Source organism: Ovis aries, chromosome 6 (assembly GCF_016772045.2).
Source record: "Ovis aries strain OAR_USU_Benz2616 breed Rambouillet chromosome 6, ARS-UI_Ramb_v3.0, whole genome shotgun sequence".
NCBI classification, from domain to species: Eukaryota; Metazoa; Chordata; class Mammalia; order Artiodactyla; family Bovidae; genus Ovis; species Ovis aries.
In genome coordinates, this window is record NC_056059.1 from 66,949,769 (window position 1) to 66,967,647 (window position 17,879).

General features: G+C 40.9%; 1 protein-coding gene and 1 non-coding gene across 8 annotated transcripts in view; both read left to right on the plus strand.

Annotated features, from left to right (window-relative positions):
* ATP10D (ATPase phospholipid transporting 10D (putative)) overlaps positions 1-17,879 on the plus strand; it is a 127,183-nt gene that overhangs the window by 103,356 nt on the left and 5,948 nt on the right. For 3 of the 7 annotated variants that reach the window (XM_012179906.5, XM_012179904.5, XM_042251366.2), the window contains 4 exons: positions 4,648-4,848; positions 9,816-9,896; positions 11,121-11,225; positions 15,613-15,800. In XM_012179906.5, coding sequence (XP_012035296.3) covers positions 4,648-4,848; positions 9,816-9,896; positions 11,121-11,225; positions 15,613-15,800 — 575 coding nt within the window. The remainder of the gene's footprint in view (positions 1-4,647; positions 4,849-9,815; positions 9,897-11,120; positions 11,226-15,612; positions 15,801-17,879) is intronic. The other 4 variants (XM_060417071.1, XM_042251364.2, XM_060417072.1 and 1 more) reach the window with 2 other exon arrangements.
* Positions 7,290-7,362, plus strand: TRNAC-GCA (transfer RNA cysteine (anticodon GCA)). The gene has a single exon. It is a non-coding gene; the product is annotated as a tRNA-Cys (tRNA).

Consider the following 17,879-nt stretch of genomic DNA (forward strand, 5'->3'; position numbering starts at 1 on the left):
ATATTAAAAAGCAGAGACATTGCTTTACCAACAAAGGTCCATCTAGTCAAAACTATGGTTTTTCCAGTAGTCATGTATGGATGTGAGAGTTGGTCTATAAAGAAAGCTGAGTGCCGAAGAATTGATGCCTTTGAACTGTGGTGTTGGAAAAGACTCTTGAGAGTCCCTTGGACTGCAAGGATATCAAACCAGTCAAACCTAAAGGAAATCAGTCCTGAATATTCATTGGAAGGACTGACGCTAAAGCTGAAACTCCAGCTTTGGCCATCTGATGCAAAGAACTGACTCATTTGAAAAGACCCTGGTGCTGGGAAATATTGAAGGCAGGAGGAGAAGGGGACGATCAAAGATGAGATGGTTAGATAGCATCACCGACTCTATGGACATGAGTTTGAGCAAACTCCGGGAGCTGGTGATGGACAGGGAAGCCTGGAGTGCTGCAGTCCATGGGGTCGCAGAGTCAGACATGAGTGAGCGACAGAACTGAGCTGAACATTTAGTCAAAGTGTTAATAAAAAACTTTACAAAAATATTTGAAATGCATAATATCTCTGTCTGAATGTTGACTGTAGGTTAGGCTGTGATTTTAATGTAAAATTCCAGGACTTTAAGAAAGGAGCCCCTCTCCTAGGTTTCATTTTCATATCTTTGCATTTTTCTACTTCTATTAATATTATAATGCCCTGATTCAAGAGTGGAAAATCCACCTGCAATGTAGACACAAGTTTGATCCCTGGGTCAGTAAGATTCCCTGAAAAAGGAAATGGAAAACCCATTCCAGTATTGCCAGGATAATCCCAGAGGAGGAGCCCGGTGGGTTACACTCCAAGGTTAACAAAGAGTCAGACACGATTTAGCGACTAAACAAACAGCAGCAGTTATGATGCAGCCTACTCCACCACTCCCTCCTTTTAACTCCATATTTCTAGCTAATATTAGAAAGGGATGCCTCATATTCTTGGAGAGAGAGAATGTTTATTTGTAGAAAGCCCATCACCAAGGAGCAGGGACCCCATGGTCTTTCTGCTCTGTAAACCTTGATGGCTGTTCACACTGAAATCCTCTCTACTTGTTTCTGCCTCTTTCTTGCCTAGCCAAACAGGGACTGATTTGTAAACTATGGAGAATAGGGCCAGTATCAGAAGCCATTTGAGTAGCTTAGCTTTCTGAGACTGTGGTTCTTTGATCTTGAACAACTTTTGAGATAGTGATGAAGGCTATGGATTCAGTCCCCAGAATAGCACCCTAAACCACTATGTTTTCAGGAGCGATGCATAATGCATATCAATGGACCCTAGGCTAAGAAACTCTATTCTAAGGACTGTGGCCCCCATCCTAAAGTGTTCCAAGGTATCTATGGTGCCAATAATAATAATATCTTAATCAATTAATGTTAATTAAAAGGCACTTTATTCTTGCCTTGAGAACCCCATGAACAGTATGAAAAGGCAAAAAGATAGGACACTGAGAGATGAACTCCCCAGGTCGGTACGTGCCCAGTATGCTACTGGAGATCAGTGGAGAAATAACTCCAGAAAGAATGAAGGGATGGAACCAAAGCAAAAACACCACGCAGTTGTCGATGTGACTGGTGATAGAAGCAAGGTCTGATGCTGTAAAGAGCAATGTTGAATTGGAACTGAAATATTAGGTACATGAATCAAGGCAAAGTGGAAGTGGTCAAACTTGGCAAGAGTGAACGTCAACCTTCTAGGGATCAGCGAACTAAAATGGACTGGAATGGGTGAGTTTAACTCAAATGACCATTATTTCTACTACTGTGGGCAGGAATCCATTAGAGGAAATGGAGTAGCCAACAAAGGAGTCAACAAAGGAGGCCAAAATGCAGTACTTGGATGCAGTCTCAAAAATGACAGACTGGTTTCTGTTCGTTTCCAAGGCAAACTATTCAATATCATGGTAATCCAAGTCTATGCCCTGACCAGTAATGCTGAAGAAGCTGAAGTTGAATGGTTCTGTGAAGACCTACAAGACATTTTAGAACTAACACCCCAAAAAGATGTCCTTTTCATTATAGGGGACTGGAATGCAAAAGGAGGAGGTCAAGAAACACCTGGAGTAACAGGCACATTTGGCCTTGGAGTACAGAATGATACAGGGCAAAGGCTAATAGACTTTTGCCAAGAGAACGCACTGGTCATAGCAAACACCCTCTTCCAACAACACAAGAGAAGACTTTACACATGGACATCACCAGATGGTCAACACCAAAATCAGATTGATTATATCCTTTACAGCCAAAGATGGAGAAGCTCTATACAGTCAACAAAAACAAGACCAGGAGCTGACTATGACTCAGATCATGAACTCCTTATTGTAAAATTCATACTTAAATTGAACAAAGTGGGGAAAACCACCAGACCATTCAGGTATGACCTAAATGAAATCCCTTATGATTATACAGTGGAAGTGAAAAATAGATTTAAGGGACTAAATCTGATAGAGGGCCTGATGAACTGTGGACAGAGGTTCATGACATTGTACAGGAGATAGGGAGCAAGACTATCCCTAAGAAAAAGAAATGCAAAAAAGCAAAATGACTGTCTGAGGAGGCCTTACAAATAGCTGTGAAAAGAAGAAAAGTGAAGTGAAGTTGCTCAGTCGTGTCCAACTCTTTGCAACCCCGTGGACTGTAGCCCACCAGCCTCCCCCGTCCATGGGATTCTCCAGGCAAGAACCCTGGAGTGGGTTACCAAAGAGAAGTGAAAAGCAAAGGAGAAAAGGAAAGATATACCCATTTGAATACAGAGTTCCAAAGAACAGCAAGGAGAGATAAGAAAGCCTTCCTCAGCAACAAATGCAAAGAAATAGAAGAAAACAATAAAATGGGAAAGAGTAGACATCTCTTCAAGGAAATGAGAGATACCAAGGGAACATTTCATGCAAAGATGGGCTCAATAAAGGACAGAAATGGTAGGGACCTAACAGAAGCAGAAGATATTAAGAGGTGGCAACAATACACAGAACTATACAAACAAGATCTTCATGACCCAGATAATTACCATGGTGTGATCACTCACCTAGAGCCACAGACATCCTGGAATGTGAAGTCAAGTGGGCCTTAGGAAGCATCACTATGAACAAAGCTAGTGAAGGTGATGAGCTTTTCCAGTTGAGCTATTTCAGATCCTAAAAGATGATGCTGCGAAAGTGCTTCACTCAATATGCCAGCAAATTTGGAAAACTCAGCAGTGGCCGCAGGACTGGAAAAGGTCAGTTTTCATTCCAATCCCAAAGAAAGGCAGTGCCAAAGAATGCTCAAATTACTGCACAGTTGTGCTCATCTCACACGCTAGCAAAGTAATGCTCAAAATTTTCCAAGCCAGGCTTCAGCAATACGTGAACCGTGAACTTCCAGATGTTCAAGCTGGTTTTAGAAAAGGCAGAGGAACCAGAGATCAAATTGCCAACATCCATTGGATCATTGAAAAAGCAAAGAGAGTTCCAGAAAAACATCTTATTTCTGCTTTATTGACTATGCCAAAGCCTTTGGCTGTGTAGATCACAATAGACTTTGGAAACTGCAGGAGGAGAAGGGAACAACAGAGGATGAGATGGTTGGATGGCATCACCGACTCAATGGACGTGAGTTTGGGTAAACTCCGGGAGTTGGTGATGGACAGAGAGGCCTGGCGTGCTGCAGTCCATGGGGTCATAAAGAGTCGGACACAAATGAGCAACTGAACTGAACTAAAAAGGCACTTTATAGTTCATGAGCAGTTTCTAACTGGATCTTGATATTAAGACCTGATGTGGTATAATTCTCTATGTCTTTTTCAGACATAGAAACCAACATTTATAGAGGTTTTTAAAATTACCTAAAGTCATATAGTCATATAGAAAGTGTCCTCTGGGACTTGAAACAAGACCCCCTAAATCTGAGTTGAATGACCTTTTCCTGTGTCCTACATTGCTTCTGGGCAGAAAGCTTTTGCTATTGCAGACTCACTGCACGTGAGACAAAATACTGAAACCATTGTGAATGTATGTGCCTGGCCTCTGGGATGACCACCTGTCCTGGTTTGCCTGGGTCTGCCCCTGTTGAAGTCATAAGAGTACTGTGTCCTGAGAGACCCCTTTGCCTCAAGCAAACTGGGATGGTTGCCCACGCACTGGCACCATCCCACTTCACCACGAAAAAAATAATCGAGAACCCAGAAAGCAATTGAATGAACATTTGTTGTGATGGCTGCTACCTACCAGCGCAGGTCCAGCTTCTCTTCATCTGGAGCTGGAATGTCTCTGAATCCTGGCTCTGCCACTTATCTGCCGGGTAACTTTAGGCAAGTTCCTTAGCCTCTCCCTGCCTCACTTTCCTCATCTGTAAAATAGGAACACCAATAATTTCCAAGTTGTTATGAAAATTAAATGAATGATTTATAAAGCTCTTAGAATGATGAGTGCCAGTACCACATAGTAAACTGACTGTATGTGTGTGTGTTTAAATAAAACATTTACCAAAAAAAAGAAAAAGCTGTAAGGTCAGCTGTGGTTCTCCATTCCATCAGAAAAGAAGCTGTACTGAGAGGCTGAGATCACACCATTCAGAACAGCACTGGGTGGCATGTGTGGTCATGGCTCTCATAGCAGACTCTAAGATGCGACTTTTTCTCTTTGTGTCCCTAGGCCTATGTGAACCTCCTTTTCTGGTACCAGTTCTTTTGTGGGTTTTCAGGAACATCCATGACTGACTACTGGGTCTTGATCTTCTTCAACCTTCTTTTCACATCTGCACCTCCCGTCATTTATGGAGTCCTAGAGAAAGACGTATCTGCAGAGACTCTCATGCAGCTGCCTGAGCTCTACAGAAGTGGCCAGAGGTCAGAGGTGGGTGCTACAGCAAAAACATGCACACCGATATACAGCCGTCGTCAAAGTCAGGCATCTTCCGGGGTGCTTGGCTCAAATACTCTGGTGTATTGAAACGTATCTGAATCATCTGTGTTTGTTTCCGAAGATCTCTGCTAACACAGCAGACATAACAAAGAGAAAGCAAAACTGTGAAAGACCTCAGGTGCTTCTAAGAAGAACTCCAGTCTTCAGACCTTACAAATAACATTATCTGGAAGGCAATGGCGCCCCACTCCAGTACTCTTGCCTGGAAAATCCCATGGATGGAGGAGCCTGGTAGGCTGCAGTCCATGGGGTCACTAGGAGTCGGACACAACTGAGCGACTTCACTTTTCCCTTTGATGCATTGGAGAAGGACATGGCAACCCACTCCAGTGTTATTGCCTGGAGAATCCCAGGGACTGGGGAGCCTGGTGGGCTGCTGTCTGTGGGGTCGCACAGAGTCGGACATGGCTGAAGCGACTTAGCAGCAGCAGCAGTAGCAGTAGCAGTATTTCTTAAACCCCTGGCGCCTTCTATTGGGCAAACTACGAAGTATTCACAGTCCCATTTATCTTCACAAAGCACTTTGAGAGAAAACCTGGTGGTGTTCCCATTCTAAGATGAAGAATCTGAATTTCAAAGGAGCTGAGGAATTTTTCCAGAAATCTCATAGCTATGAAAAAAAAAAAAAAATAGCAGAACTGGGATGGGAACACTTCTTAGTCTGGTTCTAAAGCCAAAATTAAATTCTTCAGGTTTTATTGTCATGCGAAATAGGGGTATGATCTTACTGCCTCCCTCTCCCTAAACCTGTGTCCATCTTCCACTTAATTAACCTCTCAGTCCTGTCTGCCCACCTCTGGTATATCCCTTATATCTGTCCCCTCTCCATCCTTCTCTCTGCCCTCATTACCTGTTACCCATAATATTATAGTCACCAATTAATTGAGCTAGTTGTCTCAAAACTCTTCTTTTGTCTAGTTCATCTTTTACATAATTAGTAACTATTTTTGAGATAGCCTTATGAACATTATGTAATGCCTCTTATATGCCAGGCATATATATATATGCATACATACATTTATGTATGTAAAGTGCTTAACATACATAAATGTAATTCTCAAAATGACCCTGCAGAATAGATGCTATCGTTAGCCACTCTGTAGATGAGGAAAGTCAGGCACAGGCAAGGTATCTTAAGTAATCCAACCATGTCACCGAGCTCATGGGTGGTGCAGATGAACCCCAGTTCCCAAACCTCTGCTGCGATGCTGAAAGAACACTGATGTTATCGTCAGTCCTTGGGTACTCCCAACCCCTTTGCTATTTAATGGCCAGAAATCCAAAGTGCTCTCATAAGTGCTCAGGATCACAGGGACAGAGGTGGACCAGCAACCTGTAGATACCAGTAAATGGACAAAGCTGAGAGCTTAGTCTCGTAAAATATTCTAGCCTTAAGAAGAAGTCTGTGTTAGTCAGGACTCTTCAGTTTCAGGTGATAGAAAACCAGCTCAAATTGGCTTAATGAAAAAGGGAAATATATTGGCCCCGTAACTGCGCAATCGAGGACTAATGGTGACATCTATTATTCTTTTTTTAATTTAATTTTTATTTTGTACTGGAGTGTAGTTGATTTACAATGTTGTGTAAGACACCGTTATTCTTAAATCAGCTGTAAATGTGCTGGTTATGACTCCTTGGCTGAGCTGACGGTGACAGTATTAGTCGCTCAGTCATATCCAACTCTTTCCAGCGCCATGGACTGTAGCCTGCCAGGGACCTCTGCCCATTGGATTCTCAAGGCAAGAATACTGAAGGGGGTTGCCATTCTCTTCTCTAGGGGTTCTTCCCTACCCAGGCATTGAACTCAGGTCTTGTGCATTGGGATTTGAGTCCTGTGTGTATTGTGACTAGAAAGATCATTTTCTCACCAACCAGCCCTGGGATATGGATCTTTCCTGAGGACAGAGCTTAACCACATGGACAGGTTTAGGAAAGAGGGTTTCCTGTCAAAGGGCTGGAGAAATGAAAATGAGACCCATGGTAAGAAATTCATTCATTGGGTTTCACTGGACTCACTATTCTGAAGACACTGACCCAGAACAGCACATGTTATAAATGATGGGTGATGGTTAGCCTGAGTTTACATTCTGGCTCAGTGGTATGTGACTTTGGTAAGTTACTTAACTTGCCTGTACTCCAGTTTCTTTATGGAGATTATGTGAAGATTAAGTAAAATAATATGTATAAAAGTTTAGCCATATTACACTCTCAATGTTGTTGTTTTTATCCCACCCCTAGACTTAACCAGAAATTTGAGGAAATCCTAAATATAAAATGATGCTTTATTTTTGTCAATCCAACTTTTTTCTGGCTTGAACTACCTTTCCAGACTGGAGAGTAAGTTAATATCCTTAGGCTCATGGGTATGGGCTTCCCTGATAGCTCAGTTGGTAGAGAGTCTGCCTGCAATGCAGGAGACCCTGGTTCGATTCCAGGGTCAGGAAAGTCGGCTGGAGAAGGGATACGCTACCCACTCCAGTATTCTTGGGCTTCCCTTGTGGCTCAGCTTGTAAAGAATCCGCCTGCAATTCGGGAGACCTGGGTTCAATCCCTGGTTTGGGAAGATCCCCTAGAGAAGGGAAAGGCTCATGGGGCAGTCAATGCAAGGAGAAGTCAGCTTCCAGGGAGGAGGAAATCCTTACAATTCTTCAGTTTCATCCAATTCATTTCAATTGAAGAACCAAACGGGGTATTCTAAAAAAGTCCAATCTGACTTAAGGTTCAAAGCCAGGGGTGCAGGAATGCGTGGCTGATAGTCGTGAAGTTGTCCTGCACCCCAGGTCTAAGTTAAATTCCAAGTCCATTGAAGAAAGAATAGAAGGGAGACCTTTAATTTTTTTATAGCTGGTGTTTCAGAAGCCCATTTGTACAGCCTGAAGACTGTAATTGGTCTTTACCCTGGAAGAGTTGAGGTCATTGTTTCCTGTTGTTGAGCCCTGCTATCAATTCTGTGCACACATTGTTCTACTGAGCTGGCCAGTTTTGTAATACATGGTGATTGCAGGCAGTGTCCCAGCATGTGGCTATTGATAAAAGGTAATTGATTTCATTGATTTACCTTCCAGAAGAGTTGTCCTTTCTGTGAACTTGGCCTCCAAACAAATTCTGTTTTATGTTTGGGCCATTTCCTGTCTTTGGTGTCATGAAAGATAACTTTCCAGGGTTATAGCATCTCTCTCCTTGAAAGGAGATGGGTCTGGAAGGCCGCAGTGAGAGGTGTCCCTTCCAGACAGCTGTCATCTATTACCATCTTTCTTCACCCACACAGCCTTCTGGCTTTAACTTCATGTCCAGATTTTTGCCTTTCAGTTTCCAGAGATCTCATGAGTTACTCCTTTCAGCCTCTCATTTGTCTTATCCTTGACACTTCCCTACCCTGAAGTCCCCTAATTCACATGACTGTGAAGAAAGTGTACTTGTTACCTTTTGGCTCTAGATATTTTGAGCAGCCTCTGTTCCCTTAGAAGCATGGAGCTGTATTTTAACTTATCCTGGAATTGTTCTGTCTTGTCCAGTGACATTTTGGTGGCCCTTTTGACTCTGCTACATTCTCTTCCACCCATTTGATTGTGCTTAGTTTATGGACACTCGAAGAAAGGCAGGTAGAAGATTCCATCATTCCAATGAGAAGATTGTAACAGAAGATACAGGGAAAGGTAGACTGGAAACCATGACTCTTCATCACTTTGATTTTTCCAGAGGACAAAGAGATTAAAAAACAAAAGAAAAAAAGATAGATGCCTCAAACTTCTTTTGAGGGCTGGAAGAATGTATATGGAGATTTCGAACACTTACAAAGCTTTAGAAGACAGCTACCCATTTTGAAGACAATTTCAGCCTCTTTTTTCATTTTAAAGGAAATAAGACTAATAACATGTTAAGAAAAGGAAAAAGTAGCTCAAGGATATGATGTATGTGTTGTCATTTTTATCCGTGGCAGAGTCACTAATAAACTATGGCCCTCCATCCTTCCTATCAGGTCTGAATGGAGCCTCAGAATCCTGCACACACAGTATTATCTATTCAAAATTATCTTTTATTTGAAAACCTGTTTTCAATCATTTGACTAGTATTTATACTTGATAGTTCTCTTTCTGCAGACTTCTGGTAGGAAGCAGTTTAGCACATGAAAAGTTAGGTAAAAATAGTTTATTAATCCAAGAAATATTTCTTGGGTACTTGCTATTTACCAGGCAATGTTTTAATCACTTGAGTAAAAGAATCTAAATTATTCAATTTCCCACTTTATGAAGCTTGCTTTCTGTTGAGAGAAACAGGAAATGATTAGGAAAACGAGATGATTTCCGATTGTAATGAAGGACTTCTAAGGATCCCTGGTGTTAATAGTAAATGATAAGTGGATATAACTTTTAGATTGGTCTGGGGTCTATGCCTCTATGAGGAGTGATATTTGAATTAGGATATGAATAATGAGGAACTGGTTGTGTAGGAGGTCTAGGAAGAATTTCTAGCAGAGATAACAGCACATGGAAAACCCTGAGGAAAGAAGGGATTTGGCATATTTGAGCAACAGATGAAGTCTGTGTGTTGGGAGGATGGTGAATGAAGATTAGACCAGGAGGGCAGGGATTTCAATGATAAGACCACACGGGACCTCCTAGATCATGGGAAGGGACTAAGATTGATCCCTGTGTTAGAAGCAATACAAGTTGAGGAGTTCCTTCAGGTTTTTCTTCACCTGTGAACTCATTTTATTCAATTATCACCCCCTTATTCTTTCACTACCACTTACAGATCTGACCTGTGTCATGAATGAGAGACTGAAGGAATAGTTTTCTCTCAGAGAAGCAAAAACAAGCCCTGGCTGGTGGTGTGCCTTGATTTTGCTTTGACCCTTATTAATCTTTCTCCCTCCCCAATATCTGCTTTGTTTTCAGGCATACTTACCCCTCACCTTCTGGATTACTTTGCTGGATGCCTTTTATCAGAGCCTGGTCTGCTTCTTTGTGCCTTACTATGTGAGTCCTTGTTAACTCAAAGGATTTGTTGTTCATGAATAAATGGTGCCTCTCTGTCACTGGTGTCAGTATTTAGAATAGGTATATGAGGGTAGATTGTTCATGGAATTAAGTCATTAACTGACTAAATATAATGCTTTTCTCAACTATGGTAGGGTAGTAGGTTAAATTTGGAGAGAAGTGCCTAGATGGTAGGTAACGGGTTAAATTTGGAGAGAAGTGCCTTTTAGTTCCCTTTTTAGCCCTGTACTGCTTGATAATTTTCATCAATGACTTGAATAAAGTTGAAAGCCTGGTGTATAATTAGATGAGTCAAAATCAGAGAGGCAAAGTCAGAATATGAAAGCTATTATTAGTTAGTGCTGGACTAATTCTACCAGGATGACATTCAGAGTATTAAATTAAGTAGTATCCCCCAAACTAAAACAAACAAACAAACAAACACCACCCTGTTATGCAGGTAAAAAATGGAAAAAATATGACTAAACAAAGAATTAATAAAATTAATTTAAAAAATTTAGACCAGTACCAAGCAGCATGATATAGTTGCCCATTCACCCACCTCCCTCCCCAGAAGAAAACAATAATTTGATCATGGATGGTTACCAAAGGTTCATTAACAAAAAGGGAAAAGGTAATAGTCTTTAAGTTAACAATTTTCATTCTTTATTCAAATAAAACTACTTGAATTTACCCACCTAGAATATTCAAGGTATACTGTATTTCAAGAGGAATATAGGTAAGGCAATCTAAAGTCTATTTAGAAAAGAATGACTAGAATTATAAAATATCAGAAAACTGTGTCATGTGAGGAATACGTTAAGGACTTAAAGACAGAAGCATATGAGAGGGGTGGATATTTACTTAACCATGGCAAAAACTCAAGTTAGCCATAGTATCTGCTTCAAAGGTTTGCAGCTCTGTTAAGTGGAACATATTTGAAATTTCTATATACTTCAAAGAATCAGAAACATAAGTAAAAGAATCAAAGAAGAAGAATTAAGATTCAGAATAAAAATAATTCCAACTGAAAAATCCAAAGATTGGATGGCCTCTCTGGGATTCAGTCTCTTTTTCTAAAAATGTTTGTTTATCTTAAATGACCAATTATTAGGAACACTGAAGAAAGGGACCCGGTTCTCATTTGGGCCATGGAATAAAGTGACGATACACCAGAGTGTGCACAACTCTCCAAGATCACCAACTTTTATCCTCTCTTTGTAGACCTACCAGGGCTCAGACATTGACATCTTTACATTTGGTAACCCCCTGAACACAGCTGCTCTGTTCGTCATTCTCCTCCATCTGGTGATAGAAAGCAAGAGTTTGGTGAGTGGTTTTCCTGCCTCTGAAGTAGCCTGAAACTGTTGTTGGGGAAATGTCCTCATGCCTAGAAAACAAATGGTAATGAGAAGAGCAATGACTCCAAGGAAGAAGGGTAACTCACAGCCACTCTCGTGGATTGTTGAGCGCCATTACGCTAAGGTTAATGTGCAGCCAGGGGGAGTGGGGAACACCTGCCTGGTCCCCTTGGTGGTGCTCATGTGTGAATGCTTCATGGTGTGAGTCAGGCTGGAGAAATAATTCCCAGCATTGGCCAGCATTCTTCAAGATGAAGCTGATGCCTTCAACTAAAATGAAAACAGGTGTTGTGCCTTAATCCTGGTATAGTGACTTTTGTAAGTAATAATTTTATGCTTTTCTCATAAACGAAAATTTTTTTTCTCCCTCCAAAAGTTTTACCATTCATTTCATTTATACCTAGGCCTTTTTGAACTTAGTTGCCAACTAACTGAGAAAGTTAAGTCTTTTCTTCAGAGTGATTGCAGGATAGCTGTGAAACAAAGCTAGTACGGAAACTGCCTCTGTGATCATTTATGCTGCTCACTCACTCCCATTGTCATTGTCTCTGCTGTCATCAAAGCCTCTGTCATTTCTCCCTGAATTATAGCTGCGGCCTCCTTGATCTTCTCACCTTGACTCTTGACTCTGCTGGCCCTTCTCTACAAAGCAACCAAAATCATCCTTTTGAAATATAAAGCATACCTTTTTGCTCTCCTTTGGGTAAAACCCTTCAGTGGCTTCCGATTTTACTTGGAATAAAATCTAAAAGCCCTAAGACAGCCTATAATGCTTCATGCAGCCACGCCGCCTCTTCTCTCTCCAATGTCATTTCCACTTATTTGCGGACTAGCACCGCATTGTCCCTCTTTTTCTCAGGTACAGTGAGCTCATTAGCACATCAGGGTCTTAGCACTGACCATATCTTCTGATGGGAGCATCCCTTGTTTACTTTTGGATCCCTGCACTTTACCCAGGTCAAAAGTTTTTGTTTCTTTGGCTTTTTTTTGGTTTCAGCAAAAATGCTGCTTCTCTCAAGAACCCTTTCCTAACCATCCATTTTCTTCTCTGATCCTCTTACTTTATTCATAATCCTAATAATAATTTATAATTCATGTAATTATGTGATTATGCTATTCATGTTTCTCTTCTACATTAGACTGTAATCTTCTTGAGGGCAGAATTCATGTTTTGTTTACCATTGTATACCAGTATCTAGGACAAGGCTGGCACACAGTAGGTACTCAAAAAATATTTGAATAAATAAATGAATAATTAAATAACCAATGTTTAGAGGTGATTTAACATTTTACTGGTGATGCATTTTATATAGGAAATGGCTGGGTGAAATTATAGTTGTAAATGATAATGAGGTTACATCATGAGATTATAATTTTTTAGGTAGGGCTGAATATTTTTGGCATCACATGCTTTGCTTATAACCTTCTATAACCAAACTTTATAAGCCTAAAGTGTTACAAAAAGTTAATATCTGCAGATACCATATGGGAAAAGTAAAGGGAGTTCTAGAACTAAAATATTGGGGATTATTTTAGTATCTATTTAATTTCATTTTTAAACTCTTATGTAGATACTTTTGGCTACTGCCTAAGGAAATGTCATAAGCTCTGACATCAAAAGGTTTTGCAAAGATGCTAACATGTCAAGTGTCAGTTTGGGTTCCGTGGTTATGAGCAATAGCAATCTATTTTAGCTAACCTGAGCAAACGGAAAAGTTATTAAAAAGATACTGAAGGATCATAGTAAAACAAAACAATGTCCTGAGGACTCAGAGTGACTCCAGAGATCCAGGGAGCAGAAAGCAATGGATAAGCTTGTCAGGATGGTACTGTAGTCTGAACTGGTCCCAGTCATTTTCTCTCTATTCTTGCCACATTCATTGTGTTCCAAGTTCAGTCCCTGGTGACAGAATTCTATTTCCTTAGTTCTAGTCACAGGGTTTGGCAAAAGAGCAATGTTTTGTCAAGATTGCACATAATTCTGGGAGTCTTCACTAACAGAAGGGGAGCAAAAGCGAGGTGCCAAGAACAATGAGTACCATATAAAGAATGTATCATTAAAGAATTGTTTCTCACACTGCAGGGTGGGATAGAGTTCATGGCCTCTGGAGCTCTATTGTCAGTAACAGCCATTCTGAGAATATGAATTGGTTTCCATCACCTGTTACTCACCATCTCACTGTCACTTCCCTCCCGTCCCTGTTGGTTTTTACCCAGCATCCCTTGACTTTATCTGCATCCATTTATTTAAACAGGTCAACTCCATCAAGTCACTTCTCACTTGCCAAAAGTACTTCTTAAAAGGAAAAAGAAAACCCTGGCAGTAGGGCTCAGTGAGAAGGAAGAACATTTGAGAAAGAAAAAAATCATTGTCTTCAGAGGCATAAAGATCTTTTTAACCAGAGAAGCCCAGTTGCTGTACAATGTTTTATTTTCTGCTGTACAACAAGGTGAATCACTATGAAAGTCAAAGTGTTAGTCGCTCAGTCAAGTCCCACTCTTTGAGACCCCATGGACCATAGCCTGCCAGGCTCCTCTGTCCATGGAATTTTCCAGGCAACAATACTGGAGTGGGTAGCCATTCCATTCTCCAGGGGATCTTCCCAACTCAGGGATCAAACCTGGATCTATATTTATACATATATCCCCTCCCTCTTGGAACATCCACCCATCCCACCCCTCCGGGTCACCATGAGCACCGAGCTGAACTCCTCGTGCTCTACAGCAGCTTCCCACTAGCCATCCGTTTTACATACGGCACTGCTCATATGTCCGTCCCAATCTCCCAATTAACCCCCCTCCCCATGCCCACATGTCTATTCCCTATATCTGCGTTGCCAGAAGGATCTTAATTGAGAATTCATCCAACATTTTCTGAGCATTTTGTGCATGTTTACAAAACACGAACTGTTTTTGTGATTTTTGTGAAGATATCTATCCTGGAAAAGTACTTTGCAAGGTTAAGAAGAAAACAGAGAAAATTGGATCTTGTTTGAGAATCTTAGGCCTAGAAAGTAAAAAAGATTAATAAAAGCATTCTTCCCCCAAAAGACTGATAAATACCACCATGGTGTACACAGTGATTTTCGGTGGGACTGTACACCGCACTAAATAACAGTGACAGTTAGATAATGTGAAAGTGACTCTCTTCATACTTTGGATTATGTCAAAAAAGAAGTCTGTTTGGGGCTCTCATGTTTTATCACAGTAAATCTTGCTAATTTCCTTTTGTAACAAAGATAGATCAGACCGCAGACTCAAAGCTGTTATGATAGAAAATGCAGATCTTACATTTAAGGTAGTGATCTGCTTTTCTTTCTAAATAAAGTTATTTAGTGAGCCCATTTATAGCAAAATAATAAAAATAATAATGCAAGCTCTGTGTAGGTATGAAGGTGGATAGGCTATAATGTGATATACAAAGATGTGTATCTTGCTCATGTAGAGTTACTAAGGTTGCAGAGAACTTCAGAGCGATTGTCCTCCAAGGAGTGGCTCAGTGACCCAAGCCATGTCTTATAGCTGTACCACCTGAAATTATTCCCAAAAAGAAAATCTTGGTCAAACATGGAAAGAAAGGAGACAGTATGGAAAATTGCACACCTGCTCTGCCATGCTTCTAACTGGAAAGTTTGCACATCCTTTCCATTCACATTTCTTTGGTCTAAGCAAGACACAGCCATGCTTAATTTCAAGGTAGTGGGGAAATGCAGTTCTTTTGAGTGTGTATTAGAGGCAGAGAATGAGAGATTGGTGAACAACAGTGATATCTACCACCTTAAATGGATAACGTTTGAAGTTCACTGGATTAAGGTATTATCTCAAAGAAGAAACAGACCACTAAGTGACTATATGGAAAAATAAGGAGAAAATCCTAATACCTCATGGAGCATGTGTGTATGTTAGCCACTTAGTTGTGGGGACTCTGCGACCCCATGGACTGTAGCCCACCAGGCTCCTCTGTCCATGGGGTTTCCCAGGCAAGCATACTGGAGTAGATTGCCAGTCCCTTCTCCAGGGGATCTTCCTGACCCAGGGATCAAACCTGGGTCTCCCACACTGTGGGCAGATTCTTGACGGTCTGAGCCACCTGGAAAGCCCAAGCATGGACAGTACAAAACGAGCTAGTCATCAGAATTACTTTGGGGCATTTGATTTCATTTTATATAACTTACACAGTGATATGAGCTATTCATGAAGGATGCTCTTGTGCTTCAATATTTTGCGTTTTGTTCACTGATTTGTTATACCATTTACCCACTGCTTAAATACGATGTTTCTTCAAAAGAGCAGATTTTGCCAGACTGTGGAACTATCAGAGTATATTCATTTCCCTTCCTTTTCTTATCTTGCAGACTTGGATCCACATGCTGGTCATCGTTGGGAGCATCTTGTCCTATTTTTTCTTCGCCTTGGTTTTTGGAGCCATGTGTGTAACTTGTAACCCACCATCCAACCCCTATTGGATTATGCAGGAGCACATGGCAGATCCAGTGTTCTACTTAGTTTGTGTTCTCACAACCTGTGTTGCTCTACTGCCCAGGTATGTTATTTGTTTTATCATCAAGGGAGGAAGCAAGATCATAGGTTTAGAATTCTTCTAGCAACTACTAAGAATAGATGGTTAGACCATCATGTTTAGTAGTAGAAAAGTCGGTCTATGTGGTAGTTAGAATATTGGTTTTATCTCTTTTACCAGAGTACAAAAGTGGCTTAAGCAAATGAAAAGATTTATTTCTCTTTCAAGAAAATGTCTAGTCTGGTTGATAGTCCACAGGGATAGGGCAGCTTTGCTTCCCAAAGTTATCGAAGGACTCAGATCCTTTCCTTTGTTTTGTTCTGCCATCTCCCAAGGGCGTTGCCTTCATTTGCATGACTGAAGCTGGTCACCACCAGTACACTCTGGTCCTGCATCCCTGCCCTGCATCTCTGCCTACAGGAGGGAGAAAGAGAAGATGGAGGCCATGTAGCTTTCCAACTTTGCTCTTTTATTCTTTTTCGTAGTGATATGACCCAGGTGTAATGTAATATCTATCATTGCTCATATCCCATCATCTAGAATCTGGGTATGCAGAACTCTGAGTGGCTAAAATCTGGTGGTTTCTAAAAAGAAGGGGAGAATGGGTACTGAGGGACGTGTAGCAGTCTCACCTAAAACCTATAAACTTTGAAAGCTTACCTCCTTTCGGACTTCAGTTATCTTCCTCATTTAAGTTTAACTCCGTTTCTCATGTCAATGGAAATGGCTCAGATGTATGCCTGGGTTTTTAATCTATAGCTTCTCCAGACTCCTTAGAGCTCTTCCCCTTTGTAGTTTTATGTAATCTGTTTAGCTGAAAACACTATAGCAAAGAATTGTTCTCCCTTTATAAATATGATATAAACATCAAAATGATGATTTCATATTATTTGCTCACAGGGTTGACAAATTGGCTCACAAGCAACTCTGACCTGCTGCCTGTTTTTATAAATAACATTTTATTGGAACATAGACATACTTACTAATTTATGTACTGTCTGTGGCTGCTTTTGCACTATAATAGCAGAGTTGAATAGTTCCAACACAGACTGTCTGGTGCCCCACGCCTTACTGTCTGGCCTATTGGATGAAAGCTTGCCAACCCCAATCTGTAACATCGTCATAAGAAACAACGGGCACAGACCTTTTGTTGTGGATAGACGTCCCTTCTAGAAATGCATAAGAAAACCCCACCCGAGTCATTCTGTGGTGGCTACAATTATATACTTAACAATATCCCTGGTAAACTGAGTTGCTTCAGTAGTTCTTGCTGTTATTACCAACTTTCAGATTAAAAACTGACAAGATGAATGTGTAGAATTTATGAAGAAACAGTTTTACTTTAAAGTTATGGGCTTCCCTGGTAGCTCAGACGGTAGAGCGTCTGCCTGCAGTGCGGGAGACCTGAGTTCGATCACTGGGTTGGGAAGATCCCCTGGAGAAGGAAATGGCGACCTACTCCAGTACTCTTGCCCAGAAAATCCCATGGACTGAGGAGCCTGGCAATGGACAGGGAAGCCTGGCATGCACAGTCCATGGGGTCACAAAGAGTCAGACATGACTGAGCGACTTCACTTTCTTTTCTTTATAACTTTAAAGTTATAGCCTGAAAACTTTTTTCAAGTGCATTAACAGTACAATTTTACCTATTATTGTTGTAGTAACCTGAAAAAACAAACAAGCCCCTAACCCAGCAATCCCACCACTGGGCAATATACTCTGAGAAAACCATAATTTAAAAAGCCACATGTACCCCAATATTCATAGCAGCACTATTTACAGTGGCTAGGACATGGAAGCAATGAATGGATAAAGATGTGGTATATATACACAATGGAATATTCAGCCATAAAAAGGAATGAAATAGTGCCATTTGCAGAGAGGCAGGGGGAGATTTGACACAGACAGGAGAATGCACTTTGACCATGATAACAGAAATACCTTGGTCACAAGCCAAGGAATGCCTGCAGCCACCAGAAGCTGGCAGAGGCAAGAAATGAATTCTCTACAAGAGGGAGCATGGACTTTCCGACACCTTGATTTTTTTTTTTTTTAGGTTAATTTTTTTTTTAAGTTTTTTATTTTTAAATTTTAAAATCTTTA